Source organism: Siniperca chuatsi, linkage group LG11 (genome assembly GCF_020085105.1).
Source record: "Siniperca chuatsi isolate FFG_IHB_CAS linkage group LG11, ASM2008510v1, whole genome shotgun sequence".
Taxonomy (NCBI): Eukaryota; Metazoa; Chordata; class Actinopteri; order Centrarchiformes; family Sinipercidae; genus Siniperca; species Siniperca chuatsi.
This window is the reverse complement of record NC_058052.1, coordinates 23911425-23931276: the sequence shown is the minus strand read 5'-3', so window position 1 is coordinate 23931276 and position 19852 is coordinate 23911425. Positions and strand designations below refer to the sequence as shown.

The window sequence follows — 19852 nt, the reverse complement described above, 5'->3', positions numbered from 1 at the left end:
ATGACACCCCATTTTGATCTGCTGTTATCTAGTTAGCGGGATGCATCCTCGCCTGCACCCAGGCCAGATTTGACTTGTTGAAAGGATAAACATTTCAGTGTTATAAACAGCTTGGTTGTAATGTTCTCTGTCTAAGCCAAATGCAAAGGCTCTGTTTGCCCTGTTTGCACCCCCTTATAATACAGCCAGGATTACCTTGCAGATAAAATTCTAAGGTAGGTGTGTGTTTTGCTTTCTTGTCAAAGCCGTCATGCTCTCTACACCACTGGACCCAGACAGGGCTGTGAGCCCAGCTTGTAGGCTGGCCCCATAATGCCAAAGTCCAGGCCCTGTATATATATCGTGGGGGATATACCCTGCTCCTTCTGTTGGGTCTGCTTGTCTTAATTCTTTTCTACCTCCACCTGCTTACTGTACAAGGCAAGCTGCTTCTGTGAAACCTTGCTACTCTAGGTAAAAAAAATGTCACTTATTCAGGCATTAGGGCTGCCCAATTAATTGAAATATTATCAAAATTGCAATATGGCTAAGTGCAATATCCAAATCACAGAAGATGCAATTTTTTGATAAAGGTAAAATGTGACAAAACAGAATTATAAGTAATTATAAGTACTGTAGTGCTGCAGAGATGTCCAAATCTTGTCATCCAGATGTAAGAAAACATGTTTGTTTGGAACAGACCCCAACAAATGTCATGTAATCATGATATTCAGTGAAAATGAAAATTGTGATACAAAAATGGTCATTCCCACTAATCATGAATTATATCTGAATCAAAATATCTGTCAATATAATCGCAATATGATTGTTTTACCATATCATGCCAGCCTATTAGGCATCATATTTTAACTAAATTGCACAAAGTCAGTTAATTAATTTGTTAAGAATCATATTTTAGGGAAAACATTACCAGTCCAAATAATATTATTTGTTACGTTGTGTTGACAAAATACTTTTAGAACCTGTATAACTGCAAATCCAGAGGTATTTTTGGTATGTGGCTACACACCTGTAGCTAATGTTGTGTTGTGTTCTCTTTCAAAGGAGCCAACACCTGCCCCTGTATCAAGTCCCCCTGCTGAGAAGGTGAGTAAAACTTTGAAGAGAGTATAAGACTACACATGTGAAAAAAATATACTTGTATTCTCATATTTGTACAGTCCAACAGCCATTTCCCACCAAGAGTGTCTGAGAGTCTACAGACACTAATTTCTGATATCCAACATGTGTGCTTGCAGGATATGGTTAACTGAGGAAAAGGACACCTTATTTATGACACAGTTTTATTGGAAATGAACTGTACCCTGTCCTTGTTATAGTCATAAGCATTGTTTTAGGTCATCACACTCACTCTCTGTTGTTGCACACACAGAGGGTGCTGTCTCGTCAGGAGGAGCTGAAAGAGAGAGCCAGACTCCTCCTGGAGCAGGCCCGCAGAGATGCTGCAATGAAGGCCGGCAACAAGAATGTCCCCAACTCAGCCGCCACTGCACCAAACAGGGCCACAAACGTCTGCGATGTAAGTCAAAAAAGTGTGTGTGTGTAGACTTTTCTGAGACTGAAACTGTTGACATTGCTCCCTCTGATACTGTCAGGGCAGTCAATTCTGTGGTAATTTTAAGACAAGACGTGGAAATAGAATCAGACCGGAATCACAGTTGAGGAAGACTTAAATGTCTCTTCCCTAGGCTCACTTCTGGTCAGCCTGGGTCTTCAGGTTTCTGAACAGGGGGCAGGTCTATCTGACCTCTTCTGTGTGTAGTAAGTAAAGGCTGTCCTGAGTTTGAGTTGTCTGTCCCTGCCTCCAGTGCTCTGTGCACTGGAGTGTTGTACAGCATCACTTCAGGATGCCGGAACAGCTAATAGAGTGTCCACCAGCCTCTTCAACACCCTCATGTCACTTCCACAGTTCTCTATTCGCCGCTCACTACACTTGCAACATGCTGGAAAAGCCTGTCCAAACTGTCTCATCCTCTGGCAGTCCACTTTGTTGAACACTTTATGAAAAGGCTTTGAGAAGGAGAGAAGACTTTTCCTTATTAACTTCTGCTCAGACTCTCTTATGGACTGCTGAACGTCACAACCTGAACGTGTCAGTAAGAAAAACCGAAATGTGGATGGACTCCCTTGCTCCCTCTTCTCTCTTTAAACATTTCTCCCTCTCTTTCAGTCTCTCCCCTTGGTCATCTTGACTCTGCACAATTTTTATGACATCCCGACCAAATTTGCTGCCCCCTCAATTTCCCCCGAGCACTGAGTAAATGTAGTACACAAACACCTGTCAGCAAAAGTACATTTGTGGTAAAGGGGGGTGAGAATTGCTGTACCGAAGCAAACTAGACTAAAGAAGACGTGAGAGAAATTGCCGGCTCTGAAACGAACACGCTCCACTGAACATAATATACTGGGGGGGGGCACGCACACACGCTCGCTGATGGACCAGGAGTTACCCCGGGAAAGCACTGTGGTCAAATCCTCAGTGACGTTTCCAAATGTTTCAGAGAAAGGAAAGGGGGGGATTGGTCTTGTGAGAATTGTGACAACGGATGTGAGGGTAAAATGAAATCAATACCCTTTGGTAATGAAATATCTAAAAGGCAGCAGCCGCATGCCCCTGCAATTGCTGCCTGAATCCTTAAAGAGATATATGCCCTTGAATTAGATGGTTTTTAAAGAGTGTGTTTGTGTGTGTGCATATACAAGTGTGTTGTCAGTATTTGTCTGTGTGGAGGCATGCAAATGTGTGTGTTCATGTCTGTGTGCAGGTCACAGGAATAACCATTTCGGCATAATCTGAGAAAATAAATGAGGAACTTCCAAGGACTGGTGGCGTTAAAAGTCTTCAGAGGAAGAAAGCAAATTAAAAGAGTTTTTCAAAGCTGTTTCAGTGCCGATATATTTCCTTAGCGACAAAAAAAAGTCCTCTTCTGTCCCTTGTTGTGCGGCAAGATGGCTGACTTCACTTAGATTAGCTCCTTAAAGTAGCCAGACCCAACCTTCTGCTCTTTCTCTCTCCTCCTGATTTCCTTACTCATTTCCAAGGACAATTGGTTAATAACCTCCTCACACTCACACAAGCACACACACTGCTCCTATGAAGGAGGGAAAGGAGGAGGGGCGAGAGGGAGATATTGAATTGTTTACACTTTTTTAAATAGAAAACATTGATCAAAGGAATACGACTGGCCTTGAGGCCAATGTGCTGATAATTGTTAGTGATTCAGATTAGATTACTGATGTCTTGTTTTGATTAGCGTGTGTGTGTGTGTGTGTGTGTCCATGTTATCAGCTGGAGAGGCCCAAGCCTTTCCCATTTAACTCTCCATCCCTTGCGGTTTAGCATGCATAAGGTATAATTTAATTCAATTAAAGCAGGCTTCATTCTTCCAGGGAAGTGGCTAATGTGAGGGCAACAGAATGATTTGGGCAGAGGAAGAGGAGGGGGCTACATTAGCTGTTTTGGGGGTTAAGCATTCAAAGCACAAATGGCAAATCAGTTAGTTTGAGATACTTATATCTGTTAACTAAAATCATGTCTTACACAAAGCTGTCAAAGTCATGATTTTTAGGCGACAGTACAATTCTCTGTAGTGCTGAAATGATTCATCGATAAGTCAAAAAAATATCAAAATATTCATTTATAATCAACAGAATGAGAGCATATTTTCTAATTGAGATGAGTTAGGTTGGGACTGTATCACTTTTTGGGTCAGGTATGATCACGGGTGGGAAATCTTTGCCCACAGGGCAAAACGTGAATCAGAAGCCCAAATCAAATACAAAACTTTTCCAAACTCTTCTGAAAACTCTCCTCATATAGCAGTAAGTGAGCAATCTGTCCAGAGGAAGCTGGACTCACCAACAAAGTCTGGTCCTGGATTATTTTCATCCTCGTTTCCCCCGTCACTAAAAATAAGAAACTTAGTTCAGAGCAGTGAGTTCGTAAGTACTTCATATAACTGTCACCAATCAAACAATATGCCCTATCTCACATCATACACTTGTGCTAGTTCTCATCAGTAGCAGCTCCCTCAAATCGTTTTCCATAGCATATACTATATCTCGTAATATAAACTCTCTTGTCATTCATCTATAGTGTGCCATATCTAAGGAAATAATACACTTTGCAGTTGTGTTTCAGCTTAAAGCATCTTCATAGTTACAGGAATAACATCAGGTTTTTGTGTAATATTGGCGATTCAAGAAGTGAAGCTTTTTTCTACTGTTGCAGTCATTGCAGCTCACTCTAAATGCTCACGCTAAATGTGATAAATAAACATAAACAAATTGACGTATGACTATATTAGTAGTACCACACTATACTGACATCAGTTCTAGGTCTGTACAAGGTGAGTGACAATGAAATGTAAATGTGAACGAGTAAATTTACTATGCATAAATACCTACACATCCACAGCTACAGTGACTGCCATCAACATGGATGTAGCTCGATGCAGAACAATATGTTGGATACTTGTTTGGTGTGTGTGTCTGTAGCCCTGTTCTCTTGACCTATGCTCTCCCTCCTGCCATCCCTAATTGTAGCCCACAGTGACTAGTTCTTTCATCTAAGGTCACAGGTTCAGTTTTCTCTTTTTCTCTCCCTCCCTGTCTTCTCAGTCACTTTCTCTCTCTCACTCTGTCCCTCTTTTTGTGTTAGTCTATTTCCCCCCCATTTTTCTTTTTTCACCCACTGTCTTTTTCTGCGTGTCATTCTTTCTGCATGTCCTTTGTGTTTCTCTGCCACATCTCTTCTTCCTGTTCTCTCCATCTTGTCTTGCTGTCTGTCTAGTCTGTCCTATTCTCTGTGATCTTTGAGGGACAAGCAGTACTGCTAATAGTTTTGAGCCCACCACCTCCTCCTCATAGGTGGCCTTCACAACATATCAGTAGTCACAGTGCAGATGTCTTCTAATGTTGTAATGCCACCACCCCCTACTAACACATCAGCCACATGGGTAATTAATGAGCTTTCCTAAAAATATCTAGGGCAAGGGCTTTATTCTGTCATTTTATCCTTATTGCAGACATCCCAATTTTTGTTTGTATTTCTTTTTCTCTTTTAGTCTTTCCCACTATTGTTATTTTAATGGAGAAGTGCTTGTGTGTCTGTGTCTATTCGCTTCAGGTCTTCTCATCCATTAGCAGATGAGAACAGTAATTTCACACTGGCCTGGCCAGGCTAATTATCAGGATCCACACTAGGTTTAGGAGAAGTGTATGTATGTGTGTTTATGTGCATGTGGTCACAGAAGCATATGCTCCTGTGTGTGTGTTTTTGCAAAACTGTAAAGCAAAAATATGTGTGTGCAATTATACAGCACCTATGCACTTTTGCATTCTTTTGAGAGTGTGTGTGTGTGTGTGTGTGTGTGTGTGTGTGTGTGTGTGTGTGTGTGTGTGTGTGCGCACGCGCTTGTGGTATGCGTTCAAGAGTGCACGCAAATGCCTTGGTGTTTTCCAGGTAAGAGAGTTCCCCTGCTCACTGACTCGTTGTGATTCCTATAATTGGGTCCCGTTTGATTTTTGCCGACCAGCACCCCAACCACCTCCTCCTTCCCCTTCTCCGCCTCTCCCTCTCCTCCTCTCAGGACTGGAGGGGACTCCTGGGTCTCTGCTGTTGTGACCTGTGGGTGTTGTCATCTACTCCCATCTGCTGTCTGCCCTCTGATCCTGACTTGACTGTATTCATGTCCTCATTTTCTCCTCTATGCTCCCTCTTTTTCTTTCTTTTTTTCTTTAATTTGTGTCACTGGTGGCCAAAACAAAGCCCTCTGGCTGAACCTTGGCATTCCTAAAGGTTCCAAAAAATGAGAGAGACATTGTGTCTGAGTTACTCTGATTGTACTGTATTTCATCCAAGTGATTATAAAAAATATGTTTGGCTACCTGTTACCTGGTTGTTGGCCCTAATTGCCAAACACTGGACAAGTGGAACTTTGTGAACTTTTAAAAGGTCTGGCACATTTAGGCAGCCAACTTATCACACAAATCCAAAAGCTCACATTATTAGCTCAAATTGCAACTGAGAAGGCATTTTGTCTTCAACAAATACCAGAACATTGGGAGTATACTTACTCCCCTATCCGTATACTTACAATAGATGCATCTAATCCTACATAACCCTGTATTAATTTGATAATCTTACAACTCTAGAATACAAATACTCTAATTGCAGAATATTTGTGTATAAAATATATTTTACTCTCTGAGGTTTTGCATTGAAAAGGCCACCAGTAAAGGGCTGTCTTTGCAGCAAATGTAGAAAAAAATTCTATTTTGAAAATGTAAATATGGCCTTGTGCACTCTCCTTTTTTGTCCACACTTTGTCCTTTACTCCCCTCCTCCCCCTCCGTCTGTCCTCTCTCCTTTTCAACTTTCTCCCAGCAGTAATAGTTTTTCTCCAGGTCTAATTTTAATGTGGCTGCTGTTCCTTTCTTCTCCCAGCTCTCCCTTTTTTCCCTTTTTTCTCCTCTCTTCTTCCTCTTCCTTCAAACCTCAACCCCCCCGCTCTCGCTCTTCTTTTTGAAGAATCTGCCCCTAATGAAACTAAATAGTTTTGTGGGCAGTTTCTTTGGACTGTGTGTGTGTGCTTGTGTTGGAGTGTGAGGGTATGTGTCGTGGCTGAATTGGCTGGAGTGGAGATCAAAGGCAGTCTCTAAATTGAGTGTGTGTGTGTGTGTGTGTGTGTGTGTGTGTGTGTGTGTTAACGAGCAAGAGAAAGACAGCTTTCTCAATTGCATCACAAGAGCTGATCAAGCCATCAGAGAGGAAAGCTGTAATACACACACACTTACATACCTCTTCTGAACACATGTACCTCTCTTTCTTTCTTTCTTTGTCAAGTTATCACATGCCCCATGTTCACGTTTGACCAAGTGGAAGTGCCAAATGTTTTTCACATCCACTCTGTAGTCCTGATCTCTCTCTCTTTTTCTTAAAGCCGCTTTGTGCAGATAAATTATGAAGGATGAAGTCAAACGAGAGAATATTTAATGTTCATTGCATATGAAATTACTGTAATCCCACCACTTTATTAAGTGCCTAAAGAATTTGTTTTAGCTTGAATGGAGAGTCTAAATTACTCTATCCATGTGTGTGCCTTTTATGATATAAAATAGTCACCGAACTTCCAGGAAGTCAGAAACTAAATGTCCCTGTTGTGCGTTTATATTTGCGTTCCTACTGCATCTGAAGAACTGTGAACATCAGGAAAATTAGACAAATAGCAAATAAAAGAGACACCGTTTTTGTGCTTTAATACATAACCATATTTATACAATAAGCAAATGGAGTTAAAGTTCCCATGAAATCAAAATGGATGTATAAGTGTTTTTATCATGTATGTCTTGAGCTATATGGCACTTATACGCCAGTATCTGGCCCAACATTGACAAAAAAGTCATTTTGGATATTCTTAATGGTATTTTAGAGTTTGTTATTAACTGGAAAACGATAAAAACAATGTTGACATCCTGCACTCGGGGGCGTATACAAATTTTGCGTCCAATGAAACGCTTTTTTGCTTTCTGTCTCATGTCTGAAATGAGTGTTTCTGGCAGCCAGCCCTCATGGATTACTGTACAAAAACACAACTTTATAACTTTATTCACTGATTTAGGTGAAACTGGATCATATTATATGGAAAAAGTATTTTATTGTTTTCCCTCTTATGTCCTCCAGCTGTTTAGCTTCAACAGGTGTTTTACAGAGCTTCCTTTTACTGTTGCTCAAGTAGCTAACCGCTAATTTTTGTTAACTGTATCTGCCGTTAGCGGGCAACAGAACTGGGCTCAGCAGCCTCCCAGTTAACATGGCCTGACCGGGATTGAACACAGCCTCTGAGACCAACAAGGAATACAGTACCGATGTCATTTACGGAGTTTCCTGATGGAAGGATATCTTTACTTGTTTCCAAAGCAGCTAACCCCTAACTTTTGTTAGCTCAGTTTACCCCTGCGGCTAGCTGACTCAGCTCCGGGGTGCCAGGAGCCAAACCCGGCAAGAAAACCACCTCGGTACTGCATTCCCTGTCGTCAAATTGGCCTCCATCAATTTCGGAGGGTGTGTTCGGTCCTGGTCTGGCTGTGTTCAGTAGGAGCTCCCAATCCAGGAATAGTCAGCTATTGACCGCTATTGCTGTATGGCGGGGGAGTAGGTGTAACGCACATTCAGCGCTATTGGCTACTGTAAACGCCAGTCAACATCCGCTACAAGTCCCTCCCTAGCTGCCTGTTTTTACAGGAAACACGTAAATATGCAGAAGCAAATATCACTCCGCTAGCCATTTCATGGGGACATTAAGTTTCTCTTGCTTTCTCATTCTCATTTTGAGTTTCCCCTCGGGGATCAATAAAGTATTTCTGATTCTATCTCTTATCGGCCATTTAAACGTCAATATTGTTAAAAGAGTTTTCAATCCCGAGTCCTGTTGACACTTGTGACTACCACAACTTGCCTGCAGTCTGAATGAATGCTATTCACACATTGTAGTGGTCTTGAGGTTTGTGTTTGACCAGTCAACACTGTTGAGTGCTGCAAACTCCACCCTGATAATTCCTGGGCCATCAGAAAGTTGGGGGCAGGAACTTTTTCCCATGAACCACAACTGGTACTAGGTTCTTGCGGCTGAGATGTGAAGTTCCTGATTTCTTGAAAAGGTTCCTGGAAAACTTCCTGTGGTCAAAAGTCTGGAAATTTGTTTCATCTTCAATGAAAGGTTAAATTACACTCTGCAAATACATGAACAAATTCAAAATGACACAAATGCCCAAACATATGGAAATGTTACCTATGAATCATATTTACTTTAAATTCATCTGTTACTACTTTCAAAACAGGTGGATCTGTCTTCAAAAGTAGCGAGTCTTGTGTGAGAAAGTTCTCTGGATTGTTCTGATCTAGCTATCAACAATGCTAGAATCTGCTTTTTCAAAAGGGGGCAAACTTACTTTGGAGTGAAGCCCTTCAAACACACTGACTGCCCCTTTTTGCTTGTAAAGGATCTTGTGCAGTTACAGGTTACATGTGTTTTTCTGTCACCCACCGTCACAGAGTTCAGCTCATGTGCTCCGTCTCTTTATTTCTACCCATCTCCTTTTCACTCTCCCTCTCTTCCTCTCTCTGTCTTTCTCTCACCAGTAATTATCCTGTCTCTTTAAAGGGCAAAACCTTCCCATGTTACTCGCCTGTCAAAGTGACAAGCTCCTCTGAGTTTTGTGTGTTTGTGTTGAGTAGTCTCCATGCAACACTCTACCTGTTCTACCTGTCCTACTGTACAAGTGCCTTTGTTAAGCATACACACTCACACACACCTCTGTTTTGAGAATTTGTGACACACATCAGTATTTGTTTTATTCTTACAAATAATACAAACAATATTCTCTGTAAAATACACACTATTTAAAGTGTTTTGCACTGTGCTTTTTTATATGTGCACCCATGTGCTGCAGCAGCAGTGTCAAAATATTATTTTTTCATGTTTATTTTTATCAGTACATACCTATAAATAGCACATTTATAGCCATAGCTAGTTTGATGGGCCTTTATTCAAATACACACAGAATACTAAACAGGAAAACACATACAATACATTACAAAACAATGACAAAATAAAAATACAATAAAACAACTTAATGAAAACCAACTAATTATTTATGACCATATGACTGATACTGATATGACCTTTTTTAAAATTTTGAATAATCCCAGTCATTTAACACATAGACATCACAAACATATACAGGCACACAAACACACAGTCATAAAAATGTACACATATAGTGTATAAACTACAAAAACCACAAACCACAGCAACCTCTGCCCGAAAAACACACACACAGTCGACCATTCAGGCACACTAACACACACACATATATACACTAATATTTAAACCCTCACACTTACACACACACACATGCATACATGTATACACTGACTCACAGGTACACAGCCCACACTTCCACACCACTTCCATGTTGACATCTCACAGATTTATATTTATGTACATATAACACAAAAACACACACACACACAGACCCCTATCATGGGCACGCACCCGTCGAATCATAATTAGGCCGTGTCCTGGTTCTTTGATAGCCATGTACAGTGGCTCTTCTTTAATTCTTTATCAAATGCATTGATCGCTGTGGGCCTCGCATGCTCATTGATCCGTGCACTCCGTCTGGAGCCAGCCGATAAGCTCTCTCTCTCTGTCTCTCTCTCTCTCTCTCTGTCTCTCTCTCTAACCAAATTTGAGCAGTAGAGGGTTTTGAAAGTAATAGATTTCTAAATTTGGTACATGTAATATTTTTAAATATGTTTATATTGTTATTGAATTAATTAATTAATACTTTGTGGTGTAATTACAGTGCACAAATAATCAAGCCAATTGGAAACATGCAGTGGTTTTCACACTGAAGACCACATTTCCCATAAACCCCATTGCTTCCTGAAGCAGAAGAATATGTTGCTGTTTGTTCATCTCCCCAACCTTGCCATCAATCCTTTACAATGATAACTGTAACAATGATCTTCCAAAGATAATCTTTCATAATTAATGTTGTTAATGTTCAACTCACCTGTTGACTTATTTAGAATATAAATAGTAGGGATTATTTGGCCTAAATACTAAAAATTGCTTGTTCACTGCTTTGACTCTCACATGTGGTACCCACCTCAACACCTGAACAACTGATAATCAGTACAGTGCAGTGTAATGGAAATGCGGTCAGCTACAACATCCATTTGAAGTCCTATAGCAATAGAAACTTTTTAATTGGCCAAAAATGTCTAAATGTAGTTATAAGCCTCTGTGCTAACTGCTATGGTAACCAGGAAGCTAGTTTGGGATTTTAGTCTTATATATTTATAAGATTTATTTATAGAGCACAATTTAAAAATAAGAAATACGCATAAAGCAGGTAGTGTAGCTGTTTACTGTGTTTGTTGTTGTGTTAGGATTGCTTTGAATGAAGTAACAACAGTTTAACTGACTGAGTTCTACCTGCATCTGCATCGTGTCTGGATCATCATTCTGGCATTTGAAACAATGTTTTCGAGTGTGTGATTACACAGCTATGTGACTGGTTTTGTGTGTGGGTTCTGTAGCTCTTTAGCGTGTGTGTGTGTGTGTGTGTGTGTGTGTGTGTGTGTGTGTGTGTGTGCGCTTGCGTGCCTGGACAAGATAGAGACCTAAAGCACCTCTTGACTGTGAATTAGCCTGTCATGACAAATGTCTGGAACTGCATGACTGGCTGCCAGACTGGCTGGCTATCTGGGCGGTTGGCAAACCCTTTTAGATAGTGATTGTGTGTGCATCCCTGTGTGTATGTGTTTGTGTGGCATCACTCTGTGCCCACGCCAGGTCTCTGTACATGACCAGTGGTGTGTGTCCTCCCTCCCTCTTTCTCCTTGCCCAGAAAAGAGCAACCAAGGCGACAACCTGCTCCCCCTGCTCAAAAAGAGCTTCCAGAGCGGAGAGGGGTCCTCACCCCGACGCCAAGCCCACAGAGGAGCCTTCTGTCTCAGCCTTGCACTCAACCGTTTAGCCTCTCTTCCCCTGGAGGTTCCCAGCAGTCTATGGAAAACACAGTACATGATTGTTCTTGCTGTCGCCATTTAAAAAAGAAAAGTCTCTTCACCTCCTGAGTCTCCATTCTTGAAGCTGTGCTACCCACCGACCACCAGTTGACATGCTTTCTCTCCTCCTTTTTTCTACTTCTTTTTTCATCCCGGCTTTGATCATGTAACGACGTGACTGGTTGGGATTGTGCGTTCTGCTTTTTCTTTTAGAGTTGCGTCCCCATGGCTTTTACATTCACTGGTTGTTAGTGCCCTGTGTTGCCAAATAAAATGGCTGTGTGTGTTTATTTTCCCTGTTACTCATGATATCCAGCGCCACTTTCCAAGTTGGAATTAGCAAGTGTGATCATCACTTTGCTTTAGCATAATGTCCACTAGATGGCATTTCATCACCACTTGGTTAACAAGTCTCCCCTATGAATGAAAAAAGTTCTGGCATATCGTGTTCCTATAGAATAATCAGTTGTAATTGGGATGTCATTGTTGGTAACAGTTGGGTGACAGACTTCAAATCTCAATAGGTCCAACAAAGAGGTGGAATTTTAAAGTACCCAAAATGACGTATGGAAGTAATGCCCTTGTGGGCGCTGTCTCTGCATTGTGTCCAACTCCTTTTATACATGATTTTTCTAAATAGCTGTTTGAGTTTCTTGTGCACTTGAAAAGTGTATAAGAAGCTTTTCTTGCACACTTTAATCATGGATGTGTTTTTTGCTTGATAATGAAAACCAAAACATTTGTTCTGCCTCAAGTTGTCGTTTCAGTTCCTATAGTTGAATCTTGGATTCCTTAGTGATACATGTAGATCATCTAGATAATGTCACACATTGTCCTTCACACAAAAAACATCTCCTCTTCTCGTCTCTCTTCTCCTCTCCATCTAAACACATTCTCATATTTTCTAATCATTGGCTCTGTAGCTGACCGAGCTAGGCTCTAGTCCGATGCATTTTTCTATAGCGTTAATCCTAGCCTCTGGATAGGCAAAGTCAATTTCCCATTTCCTGTCCCCAAAATGGCCGACAACAATAATGCAGTGGGATGTTTTGGAGTGTGTTGGGGCCGAGCCGTGTATGTGTGTATATTTATGTGTGTGTATATGTATATATATATATATATATAATATACAACACATACACACACTTAAATTGGTAGTTGTATCCATATCTGTAAAGGCCAGATGGGCTATCAGAACCAGTCCATAGCCAGAAGGCCATCAATGACATTACTGGTTATCATATTACATTTATAAAAGCAGGAAGACACCTGCATAGAAAACACAGTAAGAAAGAAGGAAGTGTGGATGGAAAGAAGAAAATATTGGACGAAAACAACATATGTCATGACAAATTGCAGCCATCCAGCGATACTATTGCAGGCATTTGACTGATTGACTTGATTATTACCCCACCCTGGTCAGCTTTTAGAAACCTGAACAGAAAGTTCAAAACTAGTATTCATTTAATAGAAGAAACAAATTGACCCCAGAGACCTCAGCACCTATTTTTGTTTAACACTGGCCTTTATCCTAACCCATTTTGAGATTGTCTTACAATTGACCACGGAATCCACTGTCTCCCAAATGAAATGCTCCACCTACTCATTTGAGATCATTCCTACGAGGTTCTTCAAAGAGGTATTTCAGGCAGTCCTTCCTAGCATGCTTTTTGTCGTGAACTGCCTCCCGTTCTCTTGCTCATTTCTCTCAACTTTAAAACATGCAATAGTTGCTGAAGAAACCCACTCTGATCCTGTTGTTTCTATCAAATTTTGACCTAATTCTAAGCTTCCATTTATATTTAAGATTTCAGAAAATACTGTTTTTATCCCCTTCAATTCTTTTATGAATTGAATAGTATTACAAGAAGTGTCTCAGTCTATTGTTTTCCATTTACATCATGTTCTCAGGTCACATAAATGTAAACACAAGTTGAATTTCCACTGTTCCACTGATAATAATTAGCTATATTATTGGTTGTAACCTTGTAATCCTGGTTTCATATTTTAGCCTGTTTATTGGAAGTGATGGATGTCACAGAATGTCCCACAGTGAAATTAATCAAAGTTCTGTCAGCCGCCTAAAATTTACCCTTGGAGCTGTCTCTGTCGCGGTCAAACATGCTACATGTAATCTAGTTGTGATGCTTGACCTTACCTTTGAGTGTCAGTCAGTGTCTGTTTGTGTAAGCTTGTTTTCAACAATTGAAAAAATAGCCAAGATTTAGTTATCAGATGTCTTTTTTTCTTTTTTACTGGTGTATTTTGTTTTGTCTTGTAAATCGCTTTGTAACTTGGTTTTTGAAAAGTGCTTAACAACTAAAGTTTCCAGGTTTAAGGATACCAACTCCCATTTTCTTTCAAATTAGAAATCATAATTCCCAGCCTTGTTGCCTGGAACTGTGCTGAATGAGAACTGGTAAAGAAGTGTTGTTATGCTTGACACTCAGTACTTTTCTACAAGCATTATCAACACCTGTTTCTTCTCTCGCTCCCCTCCTCTCTCTTTATCTGTCTCTCTCTCTCTGTCTTTCCCTCTGCCACTGTCTCTCTCTTTCTCTTTATCAGTCTCTGTCTAAGGTGTGTTCCCTTCTCCCTGTGGGCATCCCCTTGGGCTCTCTCTCTCTCACACACACACATACACAGAGTGCATTAGGGTTGCTGTCATTTACAATACAGCCCCATTGTCCCAACATAACAATGGCTACAAACAAACAATTGACATGGAAATGGGGAGATGTAGCTCATTAGCGGGCGCTGCTTGTTTTGTTAATGGTTAAATGGGCGGCTTCAATAGGCCAGCCCTAAAACCCCTGCCTCAATATGGAGAAGCCTGATTAACAGGAAACCACAGGGAGGGAGAACAGTGACAGAGAAATGCAGCTTCACTCTCCCTTGGGTCATATGTGGTTGTGTATGTTTGGGAGAGGGGAGGTGCAAGGTGGAGTTTTAGAGTGTGTAGATGTTGTGTGTGTTTGTGCTTAGGTTGAGTTGTGTAAGACGAGTTTGTGCGCGTGAGTGCAAGGTGGAGTTTGTGTTAGTGTGCCTCTTCTGTTTTTTTTGTCACAGAGGCTTAAATCATGCAGGCAGGATTCAAAACATTTTTCACCGTAGTCTCATCCAGAATTGACTTCAGCAGTGAATTACTCTTCGGCTGCCACGACTCCAGTCTTAAACATATCACGACTCAACAGCCTCAACACCTTTTGAATCAGTATGCTCTCTCATAACTTTGCCCCATCTGTTTTCAGAGCAGCTTTGAATTACTTATACGTTTCTTTCTGTTGCTTTTATCTTTTTTGTGACTTATTTTCTGGAAATCACATTGTGACAGTCTGTAAACTTCATTTTGGATATTTGTGTATTTCTTCCTGGTTACCGTATGTAATTACGACCTGTGCGTTGAGTGTGTGCTTGGTTAGGTTGTCAGTTGACATCATCAAGGTTTTCCTGTTTGCTCTGTAAGTGTGTGTGTGTGTGTGTGTGTGTGTGTGTGTGTGTGTGTGTGTGTGTGTGTGTGTGTGTGTATGTGTGGTGGCCTGTGCTATCAGTAGGATCAGATTGGATCGGCCTGAAAATGGCAATTCTGCTATTACTCTGATGGTGACGGCTCAATACTGTATGTCTAGTGCCAAGACGATGTCTGTGTGTCTGTCTGTACTCTCCTAACTCCATAATGCACTAAGATGTATACATCCATTCTGATAACAAACCTTCTTATTATGTATTTTGTAGTAGTTGGTGTGTCTGTGAAGGTTTTATTGTGTTGTATGTGAGTAAATTAATGAATATAGTGTCTTATCTATCTGCAGTGTGCATTTTTTAAGTAGTCATAATGTAATACTATGAAATTGTATAATCGTTAGAGATGTTCCGAGTCGATCCAAATTATCTGGGACGATCTGGGCATATTTTAATGGATCGGTATCAGCTAAAATAAAGCCAGTCAAAATCAGATCCTTTTTTTAACTGAACTTAACTGTGTTTTGTCCACCTCAGCCTGCTAGTGTTGCAGCACTGCTCTCCTTTACACTGCGAGCATTTCACTCCATATGCGAATGAAAATTACAGTGTCTGAATGAGAAAAATGATTTGGTCACACTGGTGAGTGACTCTGTTCTGACACTTGCGTTGGCAAAATACGGTGATTCTGTACTCTTTGTACTCTGCACGATTGTTTATGAGGACATCTTCTCTGTATCGGATCACGTCAGTTTCAAGAGTCACAGTCTTCCAGTTAAATTCATATAATATCAATAATTTAAGCTTATCAACTTTGTAGTTTTGGTTCAGGACCTTCAGTATTTGTATCAAATAGCTTGTGAAAAATAAGGTGGGTGGAATTTAGAAGGCTACATCTGTTATTTCAAATATTTTTTTGTAACACTTCATCTAAGCTTTCATTCTTCATGATTTTTTTTCTCTGGATCTCATAATATTTACCTGTACACTGAAATTGTTTTTGTGCATATTTGTGTGTGCAGGAGCGGGATGCAGAGCGGCGGAGACAGCTGAGAGAGCGAGCCAGGCAGCTGATAGCTGAGGCTCGATCCGGAGTCAAGATGTCTGACATGAGCCTGCTGGACGCATCCGGCACTGAGAGAGGCAAGGGCAGCAAGGCTAGCCCTGCTGGAGGTCAGCATACACCTAAACACACACACGCATCAGCAGAAGCAAACATACCACGTACCATTTATGGATAGACAGTGTTTTATTGACACAATTTATTTATCCTCATGAACATACTTTCAGAGTTTTATTAAAAGGCCTTATATTAACACACACACACTTGCTAATACTCATTAACTATAATACAAAAGAAAAGTCACACTAGCATGCTTTTGACATACACTCACTTTCTTTATCCACACATGCTATGACTCACACATTTCCATTATGCTCTCTAAAGGGGTTCTGCCTAATCCTCAGAGAAAAACAAAATGCCATTTGACAACGGCCGCGGGTCTAAAATGCACCACCCTCATATTCAGAACAGCAATTTACCCTGCGACTCCTCCCTCCTCTCATTCACCCAGTAATTGTTAATCAACACAACACATAGTGCGGCCAAATTATGCTCAAAATACCAAACACTTCTAATAATGGCTTGCAGGGGAAGCAAATGCTGCCATGCGCATTTCCCACTGCTTTCCATTTCCTTGAAATTGGGGTTATTATGATAATGACCATTATTAGGCCTCTCTAGTCATTTGTTTCAGATTCCTCCACATTTCACCCCTCTTTTGGTTGTACTGTTCAGGTAGATCGGGTGCATTGCATGCAAATGAAAGGTGAGAGTGTAGACAGGTGAGGATGAAGAATGTGAGAAGTTGAGAAAGCAATATGAGTATTGTAATTGTGATCAAGGAGAAGGAGCGAACAAGCTTTTGATATTTTAAAAGTAGGGATGAAGGAAGGGATGACTGAATGAATGTGGGTTCAACTAATAAATACAAAGAAAAGGAGAGACTGCCGAACATTGAGACATGGCCTCTTTTTGGCTGAGAGAGGAGAGAAAGAGGTGATGAGAGTAGGGCTGCATCAATTACTTTTCATTATTAAATTTTAGGGCTGGCCTATTGAAGCCACCCATTTAACCATCAAATTCAAATCAATTTTTCTCGATTAATCGTTTGGTCTATTAAAATGTTAAAAGAAAAAAGTGAAAAATGCCCCCCCCCCAAAAAAAATCTCAATTTGCTGAAGCCCAGGGTGACATCTTACAATGTCTTGTTTTGTTCAACCAACACTCTAAAAACCCAAAATACTCAGTTTATTATGATATAAAACAGAGAAAAGCAGAAAATCCTCACAATTCAGAAGCTAGACGCAGAGAATGTTTGGCATTTTTGCTTGAAAAATGACTCAAAGGATTAAGTGTTGCCAATTATTTTTCTGTCAATCAACTAATTGATTAATCAACTAATCGTTGCAGCTCTGGTGACAAGATTACATGTAGAAAGAAAGGAAGGTAAGTCAGAAGAAACAGTAGCCGAGGAGTGGTGGTGGGTTGAGGGATGAGCAAACAAATCGAAAACTAATAAACCCTAAACAAGAAGTGAGATCAGCGACTTGTTAGGTAAAACGACAGAAGAAAGACAGTGAGGCAGAGGGAGGATAGCACTTGATTTATTTGCTCTTTCAGCTTTTCTGAATTGGACTAATTGTTGATCTCATTAAAAATGGAGTTGTGAGGAAAGAACGGAACAAGAGAGGAGGAGGAGGAGGTGAGGAGAAGAGAGAAAAGCTGTTGGCTGTGAGACACAAGGCCTGCCGAGCAGAACGGCTAATCCTAGCCCCCACACTCTCTTCCTCTCTCTCTCTGTCTTTCTCCCTCTCTCCCCTCAACACCATTCACGGTCCTTAAATGCAGCTCGGGCTGCCCCCTCCAAGTGTCTGCCCGCAAAGAAACTTTCCAAACTCCATCACCATGGCCTCCCATTAATTAGGCCCTAGCCAGCCACACAGGAACGGCGCTTGCGAGCACCCTCCGCATCGTAGCTAGCAAATTAGGGGGGGAAAAAACAGGAAATGCTGTTATTTTGATTTTCTCTCCTTCTCTCTTTGTTCTCAGTCTCTCTACCCACCAAGTTGTAAATAGCAGAGGAGGGAGCTTGCAATGTCAGACACTGCTGACTGATTGTTTTGTTTTAATCCATGGTGGGTTATCCATGCAGCTAGAGCTGCTCAGGTCTCCATTTGAGTTTCTTCTAACATGCTTTTTCTTTTGTTCCTAATGTGGAGACACTGTTGTTTCTATTGAGCTCCTTAGTAGACTTAATGGAATATGTGCTTTCATGTTTTTGTGTTTTTTGTTTGTCCCTACCTCTTTTCTCTGGAACAAGAAAGGCAGGGAGCAGATCTTTCAATGAGGGGAAATAAACAGAGTTCTCAGTTTCACTTTGTGTGTCAGATATTTGTGTGTCGATGCGCATGAACCCAAACAGATATACAGACACCAATCAATCAAAGTCCCTCCTTGTCACTCAGGTGGAGTCTGCTGCCTTTTCATACCATGAATTTGGTTAGATATTAGATTTATTAAGTAGTTGCACACACTCAAATGCAACAATCCTCTAGTCCCCTAGTTCTAGTGAGTGCACTAAATATTAGGGTGACTATCTGTTTGCATAGAGAAAGTGTGTCATAAGGGGAGATGCAGACAGAGGGGAGAAGACATGTTATGGTGGATTATATGTTTTGAGACGTTTAAAACACAGATTATTTATCTTATGAAGCTCTTACCACAGACTACTGTTAACACAAACTAACCAAGATTTTTTTTTCTGCACTCCTCCCTGTGTCGTCATTTTATTCCTTTAACACCTGCCCTTTTACTTCCCTTAAATTCACCCTTCTCTCCTTACATCCTCATTTCCTCTCTTTCCTCTCCTTTCTTCTTCCTTGCCTCCCTGACTTACTCCCTTTCATATTTCCTTCCCTCTGTCCCACTCTGTACCCACAGATGTTTTGGATGGAGTGAGAGGTCATCATGAGTATGATGCTGTTGATGGTGAAAGGGGTGAGGATGAGGAAGAGGGGAGGGCTGAGGAAGAGCAGCTCCATTTTGGTGGTGGTGATGATGATACTGTTGCTGCTGCCACATCTGCATCTGTGATGGTTACTAACCCACTGCCACTGGAGGCCCCACTTCCAGCCACCTTCAGCACCCAGGGGCCCCTGGAGCTTACTAACCCCAGCTCTGAGCTAACTTCTCTGGGTAAAATCACTGGCTGAGGCTGTGTGGTGCTACATGATTCACTGTCTTGTTTGCCTTTTACTAACAAACTCATTTATCTGCTTGGACCTTTTTTCATGCAAATTCTCTGATTCTCTTTCTCAATCACTCACTCATTTACTCAAATGTGAATGTTCGAAATCACTCACACACTCACTCATGGTCTCCTTTTAATGACAAAATATCTAATGGACAAAAAAACATCAAGCATTATACCAGATAGCAATAAAGCAAACTTGAACTAAAAGGAATCCTGAAGACATGTTGTGATAATGATATATCACATCTAAGTGATAATGTTTTTGGGAGTTTTTTCCCTTGTGTCTTTGTGATACCCCACCTCATCTACTCGACCCAGTAAGCACACCTTTTCAAAGCAGTGCATGCATTTACTCAAGACCAATCATGTAGTCTAAACTGCCCTCATCAAAATCTGATCAGGCTGGCAGTCTGATCTAAGCTTTACTCGCTGACTTATTCACTTTCTTACTCACTTACACTCACATTCTGCCTTGTTTCGCCATTCAGTCACT

At 40.9% G+C, this 19852-nt stretch overlaps 1 protein-coding gene across 7 annotated transcripts in view; it reads left to right on the top strand.

Moving 5' to 3' along the window:
• The window catches only part of LOC122884166 (N-acetyllactosaminide beta-1,3-N-acetylglucosaminyltransferase 2-like), a 200026-nt gene that overhangs the window by 132660 nt on the left and 47514 nt on the right, over window positions 1–19852 (top strand). For 3 of the 7 annotated variants that reach the window (XM_044213628.1, XM_044213627.1, XM_044213630.1), the window contains 4 exons: window positions 1045–1086; window positions 1373–1519; window positions 16066–16216; window positions 19047–19103. In XM_044213628.1, coding sequence (XP_044069563.1) covers window positions 1045–1086; window positions 1373–1519; window positions 16066–16216; window positions 19047–19103 — 397 coding nt within the window. Of the gene's footprint in view, window positions 1–1044; window positions 1087–1372; window positions 1520–16065; window positions 16217–19046; window positions 19302–19852 lie in introns of all 7 variants that reach the window. The other 4 variants (XM_044213625.1, XM_044213626.1, XM_044213629.1 and 1 more) reach the window with 2 other exon arrangements.